Genomic DNA, 20,489 nt, shown 5'->3' with positions numbered 1-20,489 from the left:
TCTGGGGAAAGACGGGCGGGGGGCCGAGACCCTTGATGCCCGATTCGGCAGGCCTTCGAACAATCATGTGCTCCGCTCCGGGGAAAAATTCGGGGATTGTCCGGGCCTCCACAATCCCTCCATCCCATCCATTCCTCCCAATCAGCCGATGTTTTCCTTCTCTTCCCCGGCCTTGTTTTCCCCCGAACAACAGATGATTCCAGATTATACCGAACAGAAAGGATCCATCTTTCAGTCAGGCCATCGACGTCCTGTACAGAAGGATCCCGATATGCAATCCCGACCAGACAGTCCCAAGCAATAATCGGTGAGAGGGTCTTCGTCACACAGCATCGCACAGCCGACTTGGCTGCTGCTGCTGCTGCTGCTTCTTGCTTGCTGCATTATGCATCCCCCGGCCACCGTCTCTTTCGCTGCACCAACACAGTGTTGTCGTTGTCGAGTCTATCACCGGGATAGGTAGCTAGCAATGCCGATCCATCCCAATTAATTCTCACTTGGTCCTCCCCCCCCCTCTTCCTTTTCGCATTTCTCGCGTATGCGCCCATATGGGGTCCGCTGGGACATGGATCTTGATTGGGGTCCCCAGATCCCCTCCTCTCCTTCCCCTCCTCCTCCACGGCTGGCTTTGGATGCCCGTTCTCGGGTCAGGGTATTTTCCCTGGCTAGCTGGGGAGGAGGATTTGATTACCTCTCGTGCGGAGAAAACGGGATACCACCACGGGCCAGAAAAGGCTTTTTCATTTACCACGGTTTCGGCTCAATTGCCCCCTTAGGGTCACATTCGGCCCTCTCCGGGTGGTTCTGCATGACGGGTACGGACCAATTGTTCAGATTCCCTCTGCTTCCTGTTTGTTGATCCCCTTTCCTACTCATCCGGGTGGTCCAGTACATCCTCGGAATGGCAGTCCTCAGCGCAGAGTCAATCTTGTGTACCAACTAAAATCAAATCGTTGACGTCTCGGTTAGTTTCTCCACACCATGTGCTGTGTGCTACGCTTCTTGCCCCCAGAATGTTGGGCCATCTGACACACCCAGCTTGACCCAGGTTCAGATTTCGTCTTGCGCGTCTCGGCCAGCCGATGGAATTGACCCACGGCTTCCTTCCATGTCAGCTATCCGGGCTGCATGGCATCCATCCAATCCTCGCCATAGGACAGATACTCTTAGCTTCTTGGTGCTAAACCACATGTGTCCTCGCTCCGCCAGGGTTCAGGCGACGCCGCAACAGAATATATTAATCTTTCTGTTGCGCTAATCACCTCGTCGACCATAATGAGCGGGGACCCTCTTCTCTCTCTCCCCCCTCCATGGAAGGACAAGTCGGGTCGGGACAGCGCGCGCCCTAAGGTTTAGCGGTTGAAACCGGTCGTGATGGCTTGTCTTTCACTTGTTCAGGTTATGGCGGATGCTTGGTTGGGCCACTTACGTAGTGGCGAGCATTCAATTTAATTTATTTTTTTTCTCTCCATCTTCGTCTCTCGTGGCCCCATCCACTTCTCGCGTGCGCGTGGGTGGTGCTCTCCAGGCAAGACCCAGCAGTTTAAATTCCCCGTCTTTTCCCCAGTTTTCTCCTCTGTTCGTTCGTTCCCCTGATCGGTGGCTTCCCTTCTTCCCTTTCCTAGATAGACTGTGCTCAACACTCTCCCCCGTGTGTGGAGTCTATCTTCCATCATGCAGAAGATCGGCAACATCTACTTCATTTCGGCCATCGCCGTTATCGGCGGTGGTCTTTTCGGTTTCGATATTTCGTCCATGTCTGCTATTATTAGCACGCAAGCCTATCTCTGCTACTTCAACCAAGGAGGCGTTACATACGAGAATGGTGAAAAGCAATGTTCCGGTCCCACTGCAGATGTCCAGGGAGGTATCACTGCCTCCATGGCGGGTGGTTCCTGGCTGGGTGCTCTGATTTCTGGCTTCATATCGGATAGGTTCGGTCGTAAGACTGCCATTCAGGTCGGTTCGATTATCTGGTATGTTGCCTCGGGTATTTGCTTGATCTTTCGGTCCCTAATGATGGCGGTATAGGTGCATTGGTTCCATCATTGTCTGTGCAGCCCAGAACATTCCCATGCTGGTTGTTGGCCGTGTCATCAACGGTCTCAGTGTTGGTATTTGTTCCGCTCAGGTGCCCGTCTATATTTCTGAGATCGTGAGTCTATCCCGATGGTTCCCTGCTCTTTTGCCTGGTATACTAATTGCGTGCATAGGCTCCCCCAACCAAGCGTGGACGTGTGGTCGGTCTGCAACAGTGGGCTATCACCTGGGGTATCTTGATCATGTTCTAGTAAGTTAACTGGGCTTTGGCTGCCTATCACGACCATGCTGACGGTCTCCACTAGCATCTCCTATGGTTGCAGCTTCATCAAGGGTACTGCTGCCTTCCGCATTCCCTGGGGCCTGCAGATGATCCCCGCGATTCTGCTCTTCCTCGGTCTAATGCTGCTCCCCGAGTCTCCGCGTTGGTTGGCGCGTAAGGATCGCTGGGAAGAGTGCCACGCCGTGCTGACCTTGGTGCACGGCCACGGTGACCCCAACTCCCCCTTCGTCCAGCGCGAGTTCGAGGAGATCAAGAGTATCTGTGAATTCGAGCGTGCGAATGCCGACGTCACGTACCTCGAGCTCTTCAAGCCCAACATGATCAACCGCACTCACGTCGGTATCTCCACTCAGATCTGGTCCCAGCTCACCGGGTATGTGCAAAGAATCAGTTTCCCTATCGCAGCAAGCTAACAGGCCGATGCTTTACAGAATGAACGTCATGATGTACTACATCACCTACATCTTCGCGATGGCCGGCATGACCGGCAACAACAACCTCACCTCCTCCTCCATCCAATACGTGATCAATGTCATCACCACCATCCCTGCCCTGGTCTGGGGAGACCGATGGGGCCGTCGTCCGACTTTCCTGGTCGGCTCCATCCTGATGATGATCTTCCTGTACGCCAACGCCGGTCTGATGGCCACGTACGGTCGCCCCGCACCCCCCGGTGGTCTCAACGGCGTCGAGGCCGAGTCCTGGATCATCGAGGGCGCCCCCAGCAAGGGGGTCATCGCCTGCACCTACCTCTTCGTGGCCTCGTACGCGGTCTCCTTCGGCCCGGCCTCCTGGGTCTACCCGCCTGAGCTCTTCCCGCTGCGGGTGCGCGGCAAGGCGGTGGCGCTGTGCACCTCCTTCAACTGGGCCTTCAACTTCGCGCTTTCCTACTTCGTGCCGCCCGCCTTCGTCAACATCAAGTGGGAGGTCTACGTGCTGTTCGGTGTCTTCTGTACTGCCATGACATTCCACATCTTCTTCATGTTCCCCGAGACCACGGGTAAGACTCTCGAGGAGGTCGAGGCCATCTTCACCGACCCCAACGGTATCCCATACATCGGCACCCCCGCCTGGAAGACCCGCAATGAGTTCAAGCACGGAGCCATGGTCGAGGAGGTCGGCTTCGACGAGGAGAAGCGCGCCGGCGGCGACGTCGTCCACGCCGAGACTGCAGAGCCTAAGGTTTGAGGGTCTCCGCCTGGATGAAGCATCGATGTAGTGTTGGGCTGTTTGTCAGGGGTTGGGAGATGTTGAAGAGGCACGACTGATGAATGCGGGATGAGGGATGAAAGATGATTGATCTGCATTTGGGTTGCAAAAAGAGATACCATACCATGCGTTTGTCACGGTTCTATATACTTTAATTTTATACTTGCTGTCTGTGTGTGTGCGTGTGTGTAGTATATACGATGATTGGTGTGAGATACGGAGAGAATTGAGAAGAAATAATAATTTACAAAATACTGCTCTGCATCTTGAGACCACCGCTTACTCTGCGCACAGATATTCACGGATACGACCAGGAGGAGCGAGTCGTCGCTTGGGGAGGTTAATATAAGATCTCTTGCCTACGGCGTGGTGGTAGAGGGGAGGAGGTCCCGTCGGATGGGGTTTTCTAAGTATATCGCTGGAAACTCTGAGATCTGAGTACTGTTACTGTACCTTCTTGCACGACTGACGTTGGGTCCCCTTGTCGCCTGAGCCCTGGTCACGTGCAGGCAGCTCCCCTCACCGGCCGCTGCACTCTACTTGAACTTAATTCAACCCAACTCTCTCTCTCTCTCTTCCTCACCCATCAAGATAGCATTCTAATATAGTCAGGGGATGAAATGATGGGGTTGGGCTTTGGGAGCGTAGGACTAGACGTGATCAGAGAGAGGTTGCGAGTGACGGTGGTCTGTACTCTTGAGCCAGCAGCCCCTTGGGCTCTGTTCAGTATATGTATAATAGAACTATCTAAACTTCAGAAATTTCCTTGTCCCTGCGCGTGAGGCTCTTCAAATTCTCTTCCCATTCTTTCAATACCTGCCAGCGAGTGAACCCACTCTCGGACACTTTAGGAACGATCTCTTCTATATCGTTCCAAACATACCTAAGAGGTTTCCTAAACCATGACAGGAGAGTCGGGAGAGTGGCGAAGGTGAGCATCAGGACCACAAACACAACAATGGCTGTGATGACCATGTGCTGGAGCACGTCTGCTGGAGGGGGGGGGCGGGGCCGCTTGCATGCTGTAAATGCTGGCGGCGAATCCCAATGGCAGAAAGAACACCGTCGAATAGGTGAAATACTTGATGTTGTCATTCTGGCGGAAACTCCGCTCGCTGATATATTGATTATACTTGTTCTTGCGCTCCTCCGTAAGAAAATTCAGAGACTTGGACAACGAGGCGACCGTGCTCTGGTGGGATTTCAGGTCACGCTCGGCTTGGTGGCCTAGGTTGAATGCGATGTTGATCGCCTCCCGGTACTTCTTCTCGTCTTTGTTGGTCCAACGTGGCTGCGCCGTTCAACGGTCTTTGACCCTAGAGTTCCAGCGATCGACGTTCTCGGAGACGCTTCTCAAGTCCTGACTTAAGTATTCTAGAACTTCATGGAGCGCGGCCCATGCCCTCAGAGAGTCAAAGAAGACCTTGGTATTGAAGTTTGGCTAGAGAATGCTCGTCCTTGAGGCTTTGGTTCCGGGTCTCATGACGAAGCTGTTCGCGAATACTCTGAATGATGGTCGAGATGCTTCGGTTGCACTGATCGAGGATTCGATAACACAAAAGTAGCTCAAGGACCTTCCTCTGCTGCCAGACATTCTCGTTCCCCTCTCTAAAAAGGTCTCTCATAAAGCTTCCGCATAAGAACTCCTTCATGGTGGCTTTTGAGATTGGCCGTGCCGAACTTTCGATATAGTGACAAGTCCAATAGCGATCGAAGATATCGCCATACAATCGAAAGCCAGCGCTAGCTACTACCAGTTTCTGTCGACTTCTGAGTTGTGGTAATTCTCAGATGGTCTGATCTAAGATCAAATTCTCCCCTTTAGGGTTAAGGGACTTGAAGTCAGCTGGGCTTATCACATACTGAAGCTGGTCTCCATTAGGTGTATCAGCTTCCCAAAGATGCAAGAAACCACAATGGAACTCTGTCTCCCAGGTATTGTAGACGCGGCTTGCTTTATCTTCGAAAACCGTCGAACAGTTGGCATGGCGATCGAAAAATGTGGCAAGCTGAGCTTGCTCACTGTCCGGGGTTGCAAAATGGCACATGAGTGCGTAGTCCAGGTAAGGATTCTCACAGTCTATGAAGCGCTTCTGTGCCTCTTTGACATCTCGTACGGCTTTCAGACGAGACCAACAGCCACTTGATGTCCAGGAGCATCTTATCAAGACCCGAAGTCCGCTTCTCTCGACGTTCCTTTTTCCCAACGTCGACCAGAAAGCTTCCACTTCCACTAGGAGATTTCGTCAGTGGGCGATACTCCTTCGCAGGACTTTGAACATATTCAGCGACAGTCTTATTGACCCAGGCCTGCGTGGCCTGTCGGACAATGCGTCCGGTTCTGACATCGTCGCTCGAGTCCGACACTAACACCTTCTCGTAACCATCAAGATTGTCCTGCAATTGTGATGATCGCAGTCGTACATCTTTTATCATCGCGTCGCTTACTTTCTCAGTTCCAACAAGGATACGCCCCCTCCACATAGGTGTACATATATTCACTGTGCTGGAGTTCAACCACAGCTGGATAATGTTGTCACCGGCAATCCTCTCCGTTGGAATTTTCCAGTCGAGGAAGACCGGGCGATTGTATAGCCACTCCTCCCTAATATTCATGATATTTTCCATGTCAATCTGGTCGAAGAATGGGACGGTGCCATATAGGACGGTCTTGCTGGTAACAAAGGTTTCCAGGAACATGCTTTCTTCTGGAGAGCCAGGTTGGACACGCTCTTTGTTGAGCCCCTCGCTCATTTCTGATTCGAGTAGAAGATAAGGAGCCTCGAAAGAGGTATGCGCCCAACGCTTGAAGTCACTGTCGTGATGGCCATCAAACCATCCAGGGAAAATCCCATTCAGGGGCAGCATGTAGCCAAGGATCGCCCGCCCTTCACGGTCAGCCACTGTGGATGCTTCTGATTCGGGATCTGAAACACCCTGGCTGGCTAACAACATTCTTAGCCCATGGTGCAGAAGGTCATCTTGAGTTGCTGTCCTGGACTGGTGAAATTCTTAACTGCAGCTTCATTGTTTTGTCCCATCGTGGGTCCTCTTTTACCAAGGATCGTGTTACCAGCTTGTAGAACAAGGCTGTGTCGCGTGTGTGCAAGGCGAATCTCGTTTCTCGAGCCGAGCGAGTCACTGCAAGCATGCGTTCCTGGGTAGCCTCGTTATTGGTGGTAAAATGGTAAAGGATCTCCCGCAGCATCAGTTTGGTGGGCTCGTATTTTGGTACAAGCGTCTCCCACTCACCCGGCCATCTGGAATCTGTAGATTCACTGCCAGTCTGATCTGCACGCCTCAAGTATTTCTCAGAGTTTTTCCTTCTCTGATCCCAATCCAATACCGTGCTAATCGCGGCGACAGCGTTCGCAGTCCAGACAGGGTCGTCAAGACGAAAGTAATCCGTGCCAGCGCGCTGTGAGTGACGCCACACAAAAGCATCCCCCTTCTTCCTCTGGTCCAAACCTGATAACCACTTCATCCCCACCTTCAGCCACTCCTTAACTTGCTTGCACTCCTGCAACGTACTCTCATCCCGAGACAGTTCTCTTCCTCCAGCCATTCCCAGTACGCATATGCCTTGAGAATCTGAAACGGCGTATCTTTGAGACTATTGGAGAGGAGTTCAGGTGAGTTCGGCATGATCTTGCCCGTGACCCAGTAATTCCTCGCAAAGTCTCTGCCATCCACCATTTGGGCGGTGGTGAACACCCAGCGAAGATGGCCAAAGCATTTCTTCCGAATGCGGCACTTCAAAGGATGATCAGTGCTCAACCCCTTGGCAAAATCTACCAGGTACTTGAACGCATAACTGGAGAGGGAAGAGGATGCTTAGCTGGATGTATCCAGGCATTGGGGACCTGAGAAAATTACAAGCTAGCAGACACAAAAATGCGATGAGAAGACAATTCGGCACATGTCAGCGCCACGGGGGGATCCTCGGATATGTCATCCAAGCCGTTCGCGATCGGTATCATACAAGCAGACAGGATGTATTCCACATTGCGTTCGATAAAAAACGGACGGTCGAACTGGTTTCTGTCTATCGGTGGAACCCGCTCTGGGGGTTTTTTGATCAAGAATTCTTTCATATCCACCTCGTTTGCCCTCAGCACCAGAGAGCGCCAGTCAACGGATCCTCTTCTGAGAAGAACCAACTTATAACCAATAGAGAGATTTAGCGATTTGCCGGTTGGGACAACATACTCGCGCTCTTCTTTCCACCTCGTCTGATCCACGGCTTCTCCATTGAGGAACAGTCCCATGACTACTGCAATAGCAGTTGGCTGGGCATCCCACCCCGAGCCCTCTTCTCCTTCACTCACACGACACTCTTTTTCACTTCTTCCCAGCGATTGAATCCGTACGAAAGCGTATCCCCCGGGTCCGGGTCCCGCAAGAGTAGACCCTGTTCCTTTCGCATGGCTGAAGGAATTTTCACGGTCAACAACGTCGAGTTCCTGCACTACTAATTTGGTACCCGGTACTTGCGTGACGGGAAGTGGTGTGTCTTGCAGGTTCTCCACAACAGATTGCTTGATTGCAATCCCATTGGAGACCGCGCATTGGTCCACCAGTAAGTTTCAATCTTGTCCATCGCTCTTGGATACTGGAAGCCTGGACCGAATCCATACCCCCATTCAATCATTTCCTCAAGATGCTGAGCGCGCTCCCGAGTCCGATGTGCCGCAGGTAAGCCTGCGGACCCGATGGCGTAGATCGACGATGGCTTGTGCCCCAGATAGCGACTAATCTGGGTGAACTCACCGAATCGCGTGACCGTGGCTGTTGCTTCCTCATCTCCAAAGGACATGTAGCTCATGCGAGTTGAGACAGGCTTGTTGGAATCAAAGGGTGCTTTGCATAACTCGTCCGCCGGTGTCTCTCCGGTTGAAGATAGATTGTGGATCTGAACCCACCGTAATAGCTTAGCTTTGCAAAAAAATTGAGTCTGGATTATAATGCACTATACTTACATATTTCTTGACCTCGGCTGGTTCGGGGGCTGGTGAGTAGTAGTCAGCCCACGTGATAGAACTGCCAGCATCTTGCTCATCAGCAGCGTGAACACACCAAGCACCCCCACCTGCCCCACTGCCCTCGGCGTTAGTCTTTGCATGTTTAGTGCTTGAAAGAGCCAGAATTTTCACACTTCAAGTGCCTGGGGAGCAATTTCTCCTCTCTACCCCTTTATGGAGCTCGAGTCTAGTTCCGGGTACTCTGAAGTATGTACCATGGGTGGGTGCGAAGCAATATTGGTCGATAAGTACAGACTTGAAATCAAGGTGCTAGCAGATTGAAAGTTCTCTTTTAATTTCGGGAAAGCACGACAAACTGACCCCTTATCATATCCCCGCATTTGACCGTAATCCAATCGAGCAGCTAGTAGTTGAAATCGTCGTAGTATTCGCCATTTTCGCAGAGGGGCCAATTGTGCCTTAGGGCCCGATCCGGAGGGAAGGGCACGCTTGCGCCGCGTTCGATCACGCGCAGAGACACCCCCAGCGCCCCGAGGTCCTCCTGCAGCCCACGCAGTCGGCCTTCCCAAGCAAGGTCCGGCTCAGGAGCCTTCTCCTCCCTCGATGGTGCCGGCACTCCTCGGCTGTGGCCCTCGTGGTGGACAAATTGGCAAAAGAGGCGTTGCAGGGCTGGCAACCCGCGCTCCTCCCGGCGATACTGGAGTAAGCCTTCGAGCTCGTCCCCCAGCGCCCATGCGCCCTGCATTAGGCAATCTTCAATGTACAGATTCTGTAACGAGCGCGGCAATAGTGTTCGAAGGGGTTGCGCGGGTTCTAGCGCGCGGCTCCCGTGGAAGGGGAGCAGGTTGCTCCATCGCAGATGCACCGTGTGCAGATTCGGAAAAACAGAAAGATCGCCGAAGAAGGTGGGCCGGGGACTCTCCGCGTCCTGCGTGATCTGGCGTCCATCACCAGCAAAGGCCACGTGGAGATGACGCAGGGAGGATCGAGACTTTTGGAGCGGACGATAGAGCTGTGAGACATCCACCCAGCTACACCAATGCCATGGCTGATCCATCTCCACGGCGAACGACTCAAGGTTTGGACACCATTCAAGGAATTGAGGTAGGTTGGACAGGTCATCGTGCGGCCCTTCCAGGTCGATGTGTGTGAGTGAGGAGGAGATTGGCACCAGATCCCTGAGAAGTTTACGGGGCAGTGAACCGTTGCATGGATTGCGGACGTAGAGTATGCGGAGAGACGGGATGCGTAGGTAGGGAAGCATTCGCTTCAGGGGCACGGCCTTGATGGCTCCCTCATTATGCCAGACCGGCCCGTCGCGGAGGGAGACCTGGGAGAGGCGCGTGAGGATCCCAAGCTCGGGTTTTCTCGCCCAGTGGATTACCCGGTCGAAGTGTGTGGTATACCCCTGCGTCTGTGGAATAGTTTTGAAATCGAATTTCATGCGTTCCTCCGGCAGTCGAATGGCTAACCTCTCGAGATTTCGGACCTGAACTAACAGCAATGCCAGCCAGGCATCTTCGTAGATCCAGGGCTCATGGTACATATCTTGTCGTTCGCGATCAGGGCGGAGATCTCTTCTCCAGGCGCGGTATTTGCGTCGATGCTTGCATTTGGCATCGCCGTACGGCAGCATCAACGCGCGAAGTTTCTCCTCCGGCACGGCCGGGAGTGGAGCACGAGACCTCCATTTCTCACAATGACTTGGGTACAGAGTCAAGGACCGGATCAAGGGCGCGAGGCGCGGATTTTCGATCATCGCCTGGCAGAATCGCCGCACGGGATTCTTGTGGCTCCCCTCCACGAGTCTGTATCCGTCGTCCCAATAAGCATTGAGAGGAAGGACTACTTGGTCATAGAGAACGGGGATGAAAAATGAATAGTAGTCCTTTGATACGAGGACTAACTCCGAGAGATCTTGAGGGTCGAGGAAAGATACCACCTGGAGAACAATCTCTCCAGGGAGTAAGGCGAGCATCATGTCACAAATACTTGGCTAGATAGTCATAGGCCAAGGACGGTACGACGGCAGCCACGACGACTACAACATCTGTGTGGGCCACCTGAACCCGGACTGCGTGGCGTGGACGGACAACTTCTACGGGCTGCCGCGGAAGGCGGCGCAGGTGAACATCACGGACCCGCGCACCGTCGTGGCGCAGGCGCTGCCTCACCTGGACGGCCTGCGCGAGAACATCCTGGCCGCGCAGCTGCAGACGCTGGTCGGCGCCTGGCCCGGCTTCAGCGACGACATCGTGCAGAGCGTCTCGCTGGCAGTCGTGCTGCTCCTCCAGGCCGTCAGCTCCATGCAGGAGGTCGTCACCGTCGGCAAGGAGGAGAAGGCCTGGGAGCACCGCGAGATGATCGAGGAGATCCTCGGCGCCATCTTCCTGGTCGTCCCCTTCCTGGGCGAGCTCGACGCTGTCAGCGACGCCCTGGCCGACGTCGCCGAGATCGTCGCCGACAGCATCTACGAGATCGTCGAGGACCCCAACAACGATGTCATGACCATCCTGAGCACCCTCCTGCTGGTCGGCCAGCGCTCCGCTGACGAATACGCCTCCATGGCGGCCGCGCGGCGCGACATCTCCGACGAGACCATCGAGGCCTTTGGCCCGGTCTTTCAGGAGAAGAACACTCAGGTCGAGAACATGGTCAAGGACTGTGTGGCGGCATAAAGCAATAACAGAGAGAAAGAAAAACCAGGCCCGTGGCTTATGTGCGGGCGTCAGAATCATCAGGCTGAAAGCCGCTCACGATAGGTATACCAATACGTCAAAAATAATGATACAGACAGACATGATTCATCTATTTCTTCCTCACCACAGCGAGAGGGAATTCTTTTGCAGTAGAGTGGTAATAAAACGCGGACGGTTGGGTAGAAATAATTCCAAAAAGCATAAATCCTTCCTCCCGCCTGCAAAAACCTTCAAGAAACGAGAGGTGATGGGGTAGTTTTCTAAATCCTTTCATGATTTTGGACCATCTCTATCGCGCAAATTTTCGAGATGAAGGACGGAATGAGTCAAAAATCGCTGCCGCCAGGATGGCGGAAATACGGAAGGAGATAATAGTGGCGGCAGAGCCTCCAAGGTGGTCATCTCCCTCCTCCCTCTTACCGTCTTACAATTCTCAGCCCTGTCGGTTTCTGACAGACCGCGGGTCCCAGGGTTCGATTTGATGAGCTCGGATGGCGCTGGCACTACTGGGTCGTATCTGGCTCTCAAACGTGCGCGATGAACCGAGAGGGTGAGCCACAAAAGTCGCCGACTAACGAACACAGTGAATGAGGCTCCTGGTTCATGGCTGGCTAGGCTAGTGCTGAAGACCGTGTCTCCAAATTGGATCATTCTTGTGCGCCCCGATTGCTGCTAGACCGTCGACCACGACCTTACCGGTTGGCCTTCCCAAATTCCCTCTCTGTTGTCCACTGATCATCTGCTGCACCATGCAGATTGGCCTTGAAGCACAGAATACTCTCTCGAGTTTTATAATTTTCGAGGGCCCAGTGATGTTCATTACTCCCCACATGCTGACAGGAGAAGCACAATTCTTCATTGCAAAAATGGTGCAGTCGTTTGTCAGACATGTCACGAGAATGACCTGATCAAATTTACCATTGTAAGTGTGATAATGTCCACCCTTATTTTACCTTTTGGCGACCCAAATACACTTTCGACCCCGGTATGCAAGGAGGTGAGCAATCCCGTCTTTGGCTGAACAATTTAGAACTGACTTCATGGATGCAAGAAGTCACCCGAAATTTTAGCCAGATGGACGAATTCTGGGCGACTTCTGGAGACTACACGAAGCATTGAACAGGGTTGATATAGTAATAGTTACAACACTTCAAATCTCTTGGATGCCTTCATACCCTCCCACCGCAGCGCAGTTAGGTTGACCTCGGTCATTCTCAGATGTGAGCATTAGCCATTTGTCCTAGCTCGAATACGAGCAGCAAGCCGAATGGCACGAGTGCTGCCGCCGAGATACATTTGGAAAGACAGACCAAGCTGTACTCACACATGGCTTCCTCTGAAACATGGTCTGGCTTCCGTTCAGTGAATGTGCAGGTGGTGCTCGGTGACATAAAATCTGGCAAAAAGCGTATGAGGTATCCCTGAGGCCCGCAAATCTCGCCGTTTTTGCTATGACCCTGACGCTTCTAAAAATTCTCACGGGTAGTGGGCTGATTTCGCGGCGATATCTTCGCTGACCAGCTGGTCAACGATCTCGTTGATTGATCGATCTCTTTGTATTGGATGTTGAAGGTAAGATGCTTTTAATGTAAAAAGTTAGGTTCTCTAACAGGGTTTTTGTACGTAGGAATCCGATATACCTTGTAGTAAAGACACTCATTAGTGTTTCTATATGAACTTGACTCGACAATAGCCCCGGCTCTAGCTCCGGAACCCGAAAAGAGTAACAAGGCAAAGGCATCTTAAAATTAAGCTCTTTTATAAATATAGTCATAATCGTCATCTTGAAATAATTATTTGAGAAGAAGATCAAGATCTGTTGCTGTAATATAAAACTTCTTTCTGTGTTTTATTTCAAGTCCATACTTTAGTATCAATTCGTTATAAATATACTTTAAATATAGTTAGTAAGCGTTGTAATTTAGAAAAGGGGTAAGATACCCAGAACATATATTATAAATATTACTTTTAATACTTCTTAGAATAACTCTTAAGGTTTTTCTCTCCCACTCGGCAATAAAGCAGGATAAGTTATAATCCATACTATGTTAAAAGGGTAGGTCTCCTTCACATAGACAGATAAAACTCTTAGAAAAGAGTTTCAAAATCTGGCTGGGAGGATCTGGCTCCACCTTAGAGAAATACCTGTCTTTAGGTTCATTTTAAGTCATCATCCATCTGGTCTGGAGTCAGTGATGTCTGTATATATAGTAGAAAAGTATTTTTATTACTTATATTTTCTAATTCTTAACAGCTCTGTTGTATCTTTCATCAGTAGCCGGAGCTCTCTTTTTGTAACATATCTTATTCTCTTTCCGTTTTGTAATTTGTTGGTACTCTGTAGTAAAACCATGTAATTCACTGATTTTTCGGAGCTTCTTAACCTTTCTCCGCCTCTGCTCCTCGCCTGATTTGTTGTCACGTGACATGCCGAGTTTCAATATGGTATCACTTTTTAAGTTGTTTACTGAGCATGAGTTTATCAAATAAAAAAAAAAAAATAGACAACCAGGTCAAACACCCTATTTAACTTCAAAATTTCTCTTGCTTGGTTGCCTGGCTGGCCCGCTTAGTTACTTAATCGCTCACCCATTTGCTTACCCTGCTCACCCCGCTTACCTACGCTTTTAACAACATCACCCAAATCACCCGCACTCACTCTTCATCTTAGCGTTGCTTACCTATAAAGCAGCGACTGAGAAAGGGCTCATATCCTACTCGGCCGCGTTCAATAGGTGGCTTAAGTACGGCTGAGCGGACGGGAAGCCCTGTTTTCCACACCCTGTGGTCGTATGTGCTTGACACTTGATAAGCCTGAAATATAATGGCTGTGTATTTTGGGCTTAACCTTGAATGGTTGAGGATATGTTTCCAAGTAGGACAAAAAGATCTTGGGTTCTAATACACTCCACAGACCTGAGAACCCGAAAAACCCGCGAAAAAGAATCGCTCATAGCCCCAAGGGTTCGGATCCAGGGGTACTTTGATAAGAGATAAATTTGGGGTTGACCTCGCCGAGCTGCTTTGCGGACAGCACATCCACACATGCATACGTATATCCAACCAGGGTGTCAGATGTCAGACGGCGTCACAGCGCCCGCGGAACTCTGCCCGAAGGCTCCGTCACCGATGGCTGCGGTTTCTTCATACCTAAGATATTTTGCTGCAGACAGACGGTACTGTGCCCCACTGAGTGAAAACATGCTCAACCCAAAATCCAACCATCTAACTCAAACAGTTCGGGGGGTCCCCTCCCCGCCTTTCTCTTACATGTACCGCAGGCTGGGGGTCACTGGAAGTCGGAACTTTTGGCCGCCAACTGGCAGGCCTGGGGCAGCCAACTGGCGAACCTGCTTGTATTGTTGTTGAACGCCGCCAAGCTTGTTTCCTCGGTTCAGCTGCAGCTTGTCCAGGAACCGACCACTCTGGTGCAGTCTGCCGATTCATGGCAATTGCTGGATTAACATCCGTCCATGACACATCACTGAGTGCCCTCGAAAGGCGAGCTAAGGAGATTCTTCGTCTACCATGGCGAGTGATCCATCACCGTCTTGGTTGGTATAGTGGAATGGATTTTGATTTCAGACTTGACTCTACCGTGGGATGTAGAGGAACTGGTTACTATAGCCTTCGCAAAAGCTGGAGACCTTCTGGCAAATTCAAGTGATTTTATGAAATATCTTTCAACGAACCTCCTAACCGGATATACTACACAGATACAACACTACCAACTCGCGAAGGTAACCTTCTCATCCACCCACATCTTCCCCCTTTCACCACCACCTTCTGATTCAGACCCCAACCTTACCGGATGATTTCCTGTCAACACACTGCCCGGCCGCACCGTGACGATCTCATAAGCACGCAAGAGGCGAGACCAGTCATCATGCCTGCACCCGTGATATTTTCTTATCACAACTGTCATTAAGCACCTTGCCTTCGAATCTGGCTTCTCACAAACGCACACGCCTGTCTCTTCTTTTCCAAAGCCTCAAGGGCACCACTCCCTGTGGTCTGCCGTTTTCCCTGCGATGCACCAACAGGCCCAAAGGTGCATTTGAGCTGGCGGTTCAAGATGCTGGGAATTGATTTGTCTGCACCTTTGCCGGAATCACGGCCATGAGTAGGAACGGTGGCTTGGCCGTCTCGGAGAGAAAGCCTGAGGGGGTCTCTGGCCAGCGACGCCTCTCTGGTAACAGCTTGCCGGCCCTTCTGGGAGGGCTTGTTCGAAGACGGCGAGCTGGTCGCAGGTGTTAAGCTCTTGGACTGCTGGGGATCCGAATCTTGTTCGCCTTGCAGGGCGTCGGAGAGTGGCTCGCCATATAACCCATCTGTAATATGACCCACGATCTCCCCGGGAATGGCATCCTTGACAGATTCCTTGAGAGCCGCCTTGAAACCGGTCTCCATCACCTCGTTGACCGTGTATGAACCAGCTCGACCGATAAGACTCTTGAAGCTGGCGACAAATTTGAACCCAGCAGAGAAGGCCCGACCACCCGCTTCCCCGAGAGCACCGCCGATCAGCCCACTGAGCGCGTCGATCCCCACCGATTTCCATGTTGGCGTTCTTCCCTCTGCTAAATCCCCTACTGCTCCTGCTGCAGCACTGGTCACCATTCCAACTGTAATTCCCACGCCTACCTGAATGGCGACACTTGCCCCAGCGGTGAGAACGCCAACTGCAATGCTCGCAATCAAACCGAAAATGCCAGTGATGAGGTCCTTCCACCCGAAGTTGAAGTTAAGGCCAAAAAAGCTCCACTGACCGCTCGGGTCGACACGATTGATCGGGTCTCCCAGGCAGTAAGCATAACTGTTAATCTCGCCCGTGGCAAAGGGACTGCCGGGATCGGGGCTAAGGTAGCGCCTCAGAACCGGGTTATAGACTCGATACCCGTTGCCCAAGTGGTACCATCCAGTGACTGGATCCCGCCACTGGCCATTGAACCCAATCGAGGAGGATGCATCAGGCACACTGAAGCCATGGGGGGTGTACTGTTGTGGATTAAGCTGGTCGGGCTGGGCAGTGTCCACCCACTGCAGAACAGAGCCATGAGCATCAGATCCCCACAGTTGGACCTCGGTAGCGTCCCCGTTCTGGGTACTTTGCCCCCAGTACCTATCGCCATCAGAGATATAGCTTACTTGGCGATCGGCAGCCTTGACACTGATGAGTTTATCTTGACTGTAGAACAGATAGGTATCTGGATGATCAGGAATTGACTGAGAGAGCAGTCTACCAGCTGCATCATAGCTGTATTCACTTGCAAGATTGCCATCACTGTCTCTGACTGACAGCAGGCGACCGCCGCTGTCATAATCCAAGGTACGGCCTTTCTCATCTTGAGTAAGACATCCATTAGCATCATATGCCAATTGGACCAGGGACGGAAAGTCAGGATGACTGTTTGCAATCTGGCTAAGCTGTGTCGGATCATTTTCACTGTAGGAATAGGTTGCAGTGTTCTGACTACCACCTTGGAAGCCAGTTACAACAGAAGTTATGTTGTCGAACTCATCGAAGGTGAACTCCTGGGTCTGTATCTCATGTCCATTTTCGTCCTTTGAAAGTTGGCTTCCCTCACAAGCGTACTTGATCAAATGGTTGTGCTCGTCGTAAGCAAACGATTCATCTCGTTCCACTCCACTATCATCTTCTAATTTACGCGTGGCGATAAGACTCGTTTCGCCATACGATTGGGTCAGCCTAGACACCTGCTTCTTCCCTTGCAGAATTATCCGCTCGATCTCCCGACCGAACTCATCGTAGGTAAGGCGAGTTGTGAGACTGGAGTCACGCGCTGTATCTTTGACTGTAGCTTCTGACAGACGGTTGGCGCTGTCGTAGGTGTAAGAGACCGTGAGGGACCCCACGGTCAACAAACTCGGGCGACCGGCCTCATCATACGAGTTTAGGTATCCCTTTCCATGGACGTCGGTATATTCAAGCAGCTTCCCAGCCATTGAGTACTCTGACTTTGTAGAAAATGACGTGGTACCATCGCTCAGGTCTAGTGTTTCACTCTTCAGCAGGCCTGACGGGAAGTGTTGGCGCTCTAGGTTACCGGATGAGCATTGGAGCTGGACTGCAACCCCCGTCTTGGGGTCATATTTGTAGGTCTCATTCCTGTCTTTGCCACTATCTGTTGAAATCAAGTGGGGCATTCCCGGTTCGTATGTAAGGTTGAAGGCGCCTTTGTTGGTGGAGACCTGTACCGGCTCTGGTGTGCTGCCCTGGTAGGATTGCTTCAAGGTGCGTCCACCGAGTGTTCGCTGTGTCAAGCGGTCTAGACCGTCAAATGCCTGCTCACCAAGACTTCTGCCGTTGACCTGAAGCAAAGCAGGCAGCGCCGCGGCACTTTGGGTAGTATACTGAACGTGGACCTCCCGGCCACTCGCCCAAGACGTTGTGGTGACTCGGTCAAAGGAGTCAGACTTGTACTGGGTCTTGCGACCCATGGCATCCTGCTCTTCAACCAGTCGTCCGAGACCGTCGTAAGTGTATTTGAGCTTGCTGTACTCGGTTCCATCTTGACGCAGCAGCCGGATCTGAGTAGGCACGCCGGACAGATTCAACTGCGTGATAGTTTGGCCTTCCCCCTCGATCCCTTCTGTTTGGTTTAAATTGATAGGATCTGACTCCGAAATCGTCACGACGCCTGTGCCAGTGTCTCTCGTCTTTGAGACTCGACCCCAGTCATCATACTCTAGTTTCTTTGTCGTTCGTAATCCCGTCGGATCACCTTCTTTGGTACGCAGCCAGTCAACCTCAGTTTGTTCAACCTTCTGACCCAGAGAATTGTAATTGCGTTCCTGAACTGAGCGAAGAGTTCCAGAATACGTGGAAGTGGATGTGTCCCACGATCCATCATCGTCCTGCCTCTTTACCTGGCAGATTCTCTCCAAGCCATCGGAGATGAACTGTGTTTGAACACCTTGTGCATCAATTACAGACAGGACCATGCCTTTATCGCTGTCGTCAGGTACGGTATAACTGTTGTAGCGGACGGCTTCCTGTGCAGAGCCGACGGCCGTTGTGGATCTCATCAATCTGCCTAACAGGTCGTACTGGAAACTATCCATGACCCCAGCATCATCCGTCTGCTCAGTAATCAGGCCAGATGACAAGGAATGGGCAAGCGCAAATTTGGCCGAGACGCCGTCACTGCCGGTCGTAGTGAGCGAGGTTTTCAATGTACCGTTGTCGGGATAGTCGTAGGCATATGTCTGGGTCGTAGCAGCTTGCTCTGATGATAGCCAAGTTCTTTCTTGTTGAAGGCGTCCATGATCGCGTGAGCCTGGCTGATCAACATATGTATACTCCGCATGGGTCAGCGGCGAGTCTCCATTGAGGGTGACGCGTCCTTTTGACAGAACGCATGTCGGTACAGTCGCATCGTCCGAGGTGCGGAGCTCCAAATACGTAAACCTCTCGGTTCTAGTCGGTGCAGGAAAAGACGTCGCTATCGGAGTCACTGTTTCCGTTTTCAGGTATCGCTGAAATCCAAGCGGATCAGCCGGGCAGTCTGCCTCTCCGCCTGCCGCGTAATATGTCCGGGTCGTCGTCAGGCCGTCAGGTTTGATCTCTGTTGTTGGGTTACCCCAGTCGTCAAACTCGGTTGTCGTTGTTTCGGTACGACTGGAATCAGTGACTGTATCCGCGTAGGTGATTGCTACTGTTTTCGGCAACAGATATTGCGCAGGCTGATTGTCAAATGCTGTATTTGGTGTGGCATGGTACGTGAGATCATGCGTCGTCTTCTTTGTGTTCAGCCTTTGCTCTATTTTGGTGATGAGATGGAATTTGTTGTATGTGTGTTTTGTAGTCGTTCCACCCTCAACCTGCACCGTAGACGTATAATGGTAGTCTGCGGGGACCTGGTACAGGTTATCCCCGCTAGCACTCCACTGTCGGCCCCCCCCATAACCTAGAAAGTTGAATGAGGAATAGCTGTAGCTTGTTCTCATGGCCGGCTGCTGGCGAAATGGGCGCGCCACATGAGAAATCACGTATGGGATTGTTGCATTGGGCGCTCCTGCGGGCAGCTTGTGACCGTCTTTCTGGTAGTTGACCTCTTCGACCAAGCCAGCAGGGCTTGTCACTTGGGAAATGCAGGTGATTCCGTTGTTGAATACCTTGTAGGAGAGCTGCCAAGGGGGCGTGCCATCGTTGAGTGGAAGTTGGACCTGGGTTAACTGCGCATTACGCCGAACAAGCGTGAAGGTGCTGGCCTCTGCAGTTCCAGGAGCCTTAGTGATGGTCACATTGGAATTGGAATACTGGATATCCAGCAGGTCATCGTCACCATCTCGTATCTTGCTCAATCGCGGCTGTTCACCGTTGCGGATCCAATCCAGAGCAAGCGAGCGACTGTTTGGGCCATAAATCGTGATTGGAACAGATTGGTTGTAGGTATTGTTGAAACCAGAGAGAATCTCCACCTGTCCTGATTTGTAGGCGACCTCATAAGTAGACCCTGCTGCGGATCCCGTTCTTTTTGCCTGGAAGCTTTTGAGCTTTTGGTCCTGGATGGAAAAAGCGCTGGTTGTTTCAGTGGCTTGGAAGCTTTCGCCCGTTGAGAGCGTCAAAGTCTTGCTTTGGCGATGGTTGTAGGAGGGTAGATTAAGGGACCAGCCAGTGCCCAACCCGACGTCATTTGTATTAAGCGGATTGTAGGTCAAGGATAGCTTGAATGATGGGCAGTTGCGAGTATTATAGGGCGCATCATAAAGCCCAATACTGGCCGTGTATTGTCCAGTACGAGGATCAACACCATTTTGTAGAAAGCTTTGGAAGTTAAAACTTTGGGAGTAGATATCACTTGAATCGGACGACATAGCAAACTGTCTATTTCCTTGAGTAACTAGATTTTTCGTCGTAAAGGTAAGATAGATAGCAAAGGCAGACGAGCAGCCCACTCGAGGCGACCTTATTGTGGCTGATTGTAAATCTTATACGTTAGCTAGTTAACTAACTAGGTAAATTATGTTCTTACAAGATTATATAAGTCAGATGATCAGTTCACCCGAATTGAGTTTTCTGCGTATGATGACTATACTATGTAAGGGTGGCCCGGATATCCCAATCTGCTCCAGATACCTAGTTGTTGACAACATTTCCCTTCTCTCAAAGCTGCTGCTTTCAAATAGCTGAGACCCAGTCGCCCTGTGCTTGAACGGATGTTACTCTCGGGAAGCGGAACCATCGGGATGAAAGGATTGTCATCCTGATATAAGATCTTGTCACAAAGCCTAATGATACAACTAAACTCT

At 51.5% G+C, this 20,489-nt stretch overlaps 6 protein-coding genes across 6 annotated transcripts; 3 read left to right on the top strand and 3 right to left on the bottom strand.

Annotated features, from left to right (window-relative positions):
- The first annotated feature begins 198 nt into the window (after window positions 1-198).
- On the top strand, window positions 199-1,076 carry BO82DRAFT_351062 (uncharacterized protein). The gene is made up of 3 exons (XM_025634321.1): window positions 199-815; window positions 890-964; window positions 1,039-1,076. The coding sequence occupies exon 1, from the start codon at window positions 549-551 to the stop codon at window positions 774-776; it is 228 nt and encodes a 75-aa protein (XP_025495943.1). The 5' UTR covers window positions 199-548; the 3' UTR covers window positions 777-815; window positions 890-964; window positions 1,039-1,076.
- Window positions 1,077-1,674: 598 nt separating this feature from the next.
- On the top strand, window positions 1,675-3,511 carry BO82DRAFT_274584 (sugar porter family MFS transporter; the record flags this gene model as incomplete). Its single annotated transcript, XM_025631093.1, has 5 exons — window positions 1,675-1,976; window positions 2,032-2,155; window positions 2,214-2,290; window positions 2,346-2,696; window positions 2,755-3,511. The coding sequence occupies 5 exons, from the start codon at window positions 1,675-1,677 to the stop codon at window positions 3,509-3,511; spliced, it is 1,611 nt and encodes a 536-aa protein (XP_025495942.1).
- Window positions 3,512-4,423: 912 nt separating this feature from the next.
- On the top strand, window positions 4,424-5,185 carry BO82DRAFT_422660 (uncharacterized protein). Its single transcript, XM_025640219.1, has one exon. It carries the CDS (start codon window positions 4,491-4,493, stop codon window positions 4,761-4,763), a length of 273 nt encoding a protein of 90 aa, XP_025495941.1. The 5' UTR covers window positions 4,424-4,490; the 3' UTR covers window positions 4,764-5,185.
- A 2,454-nt stretch (window positions 5,186-7,639) lies between these two features.
- Window positions 7,640-8,654, bottom strand: BO82DRAFT_422657 (uncharacterized protein; the record flags this gene model as incomplete). The annotated part of the gene is made up of 3 exons (XM_025640218.1): window positions 7,640-8,444; window positions 8,512-8,540; window positions 8,609-8,654. The coding sequence occupies 3 exons, from the start codon at window positions 8,652-8,654 to the stop codon at window positions 8,004-8,006; spliced, it is 516 nt and encodes a 171-aa protein (XP_025495940.1). The 3' UTR covers window positions 7,640-8,003.
- Window positions 8,655-8,917: 263 nt separating this feature from the next.
- Window positions 8,918-10,495, bottom strand: BO82DRAFT_422655 (uncharacterized protein; the record flags this gene model as incomplete). Its single annotated transcript, XM_025640217.1, has 1 exon — window positions 8,918-10,495. One exon carries the CDS (start codon window positions 10,493-10,495, stop codon window positions 8,918-8,920), a length of 1,578 nt encoding a protein of 525 aa, XP_025495939.1.
- Window positions 10,496-14,879: 4,384 nt separating this feature from the next.
- On the bottom strand, window positions 14,880-20,054 carry BO82DRAFT_389360 (RHS repeat domain-containing protein; the record flags this gene model as incomplete). The annotated part of the gene is made up of 1 exon (XM_025638446.1): window positions 14,880-20,054. The coding sequence occupies one exon, from the start codon at window positions 20,052-20,054 to the stop codon at window positions 15,138-15,140; it is 4,917 nt and encodes a 1,638-aa protein (XP_025495938.1). The 3' UTR covers window positions 14,880-15,137.
- Between the last annotated feature and the right edge of the window lie 435 nt (window positions 20,055-20,489).

The sequence above is a fragment of the Aspergillus uvarum genome (assembly GCF_003184745.1).
Source record: "Aspergillus uvarum CBS 121591 unplaced genomic scaffold BO82scaffold_6, whole genome shotgun sequence".
NCBI lineage: Eukaryota > Fungi > Ascomycota > Eurotiomycetes > Eurotiales > Aspergillaceae > Aspergillus > Aspergillus uvarum.
This window is presented reverse-complemented; position numbering and strand designations above follow the sequence as displayed.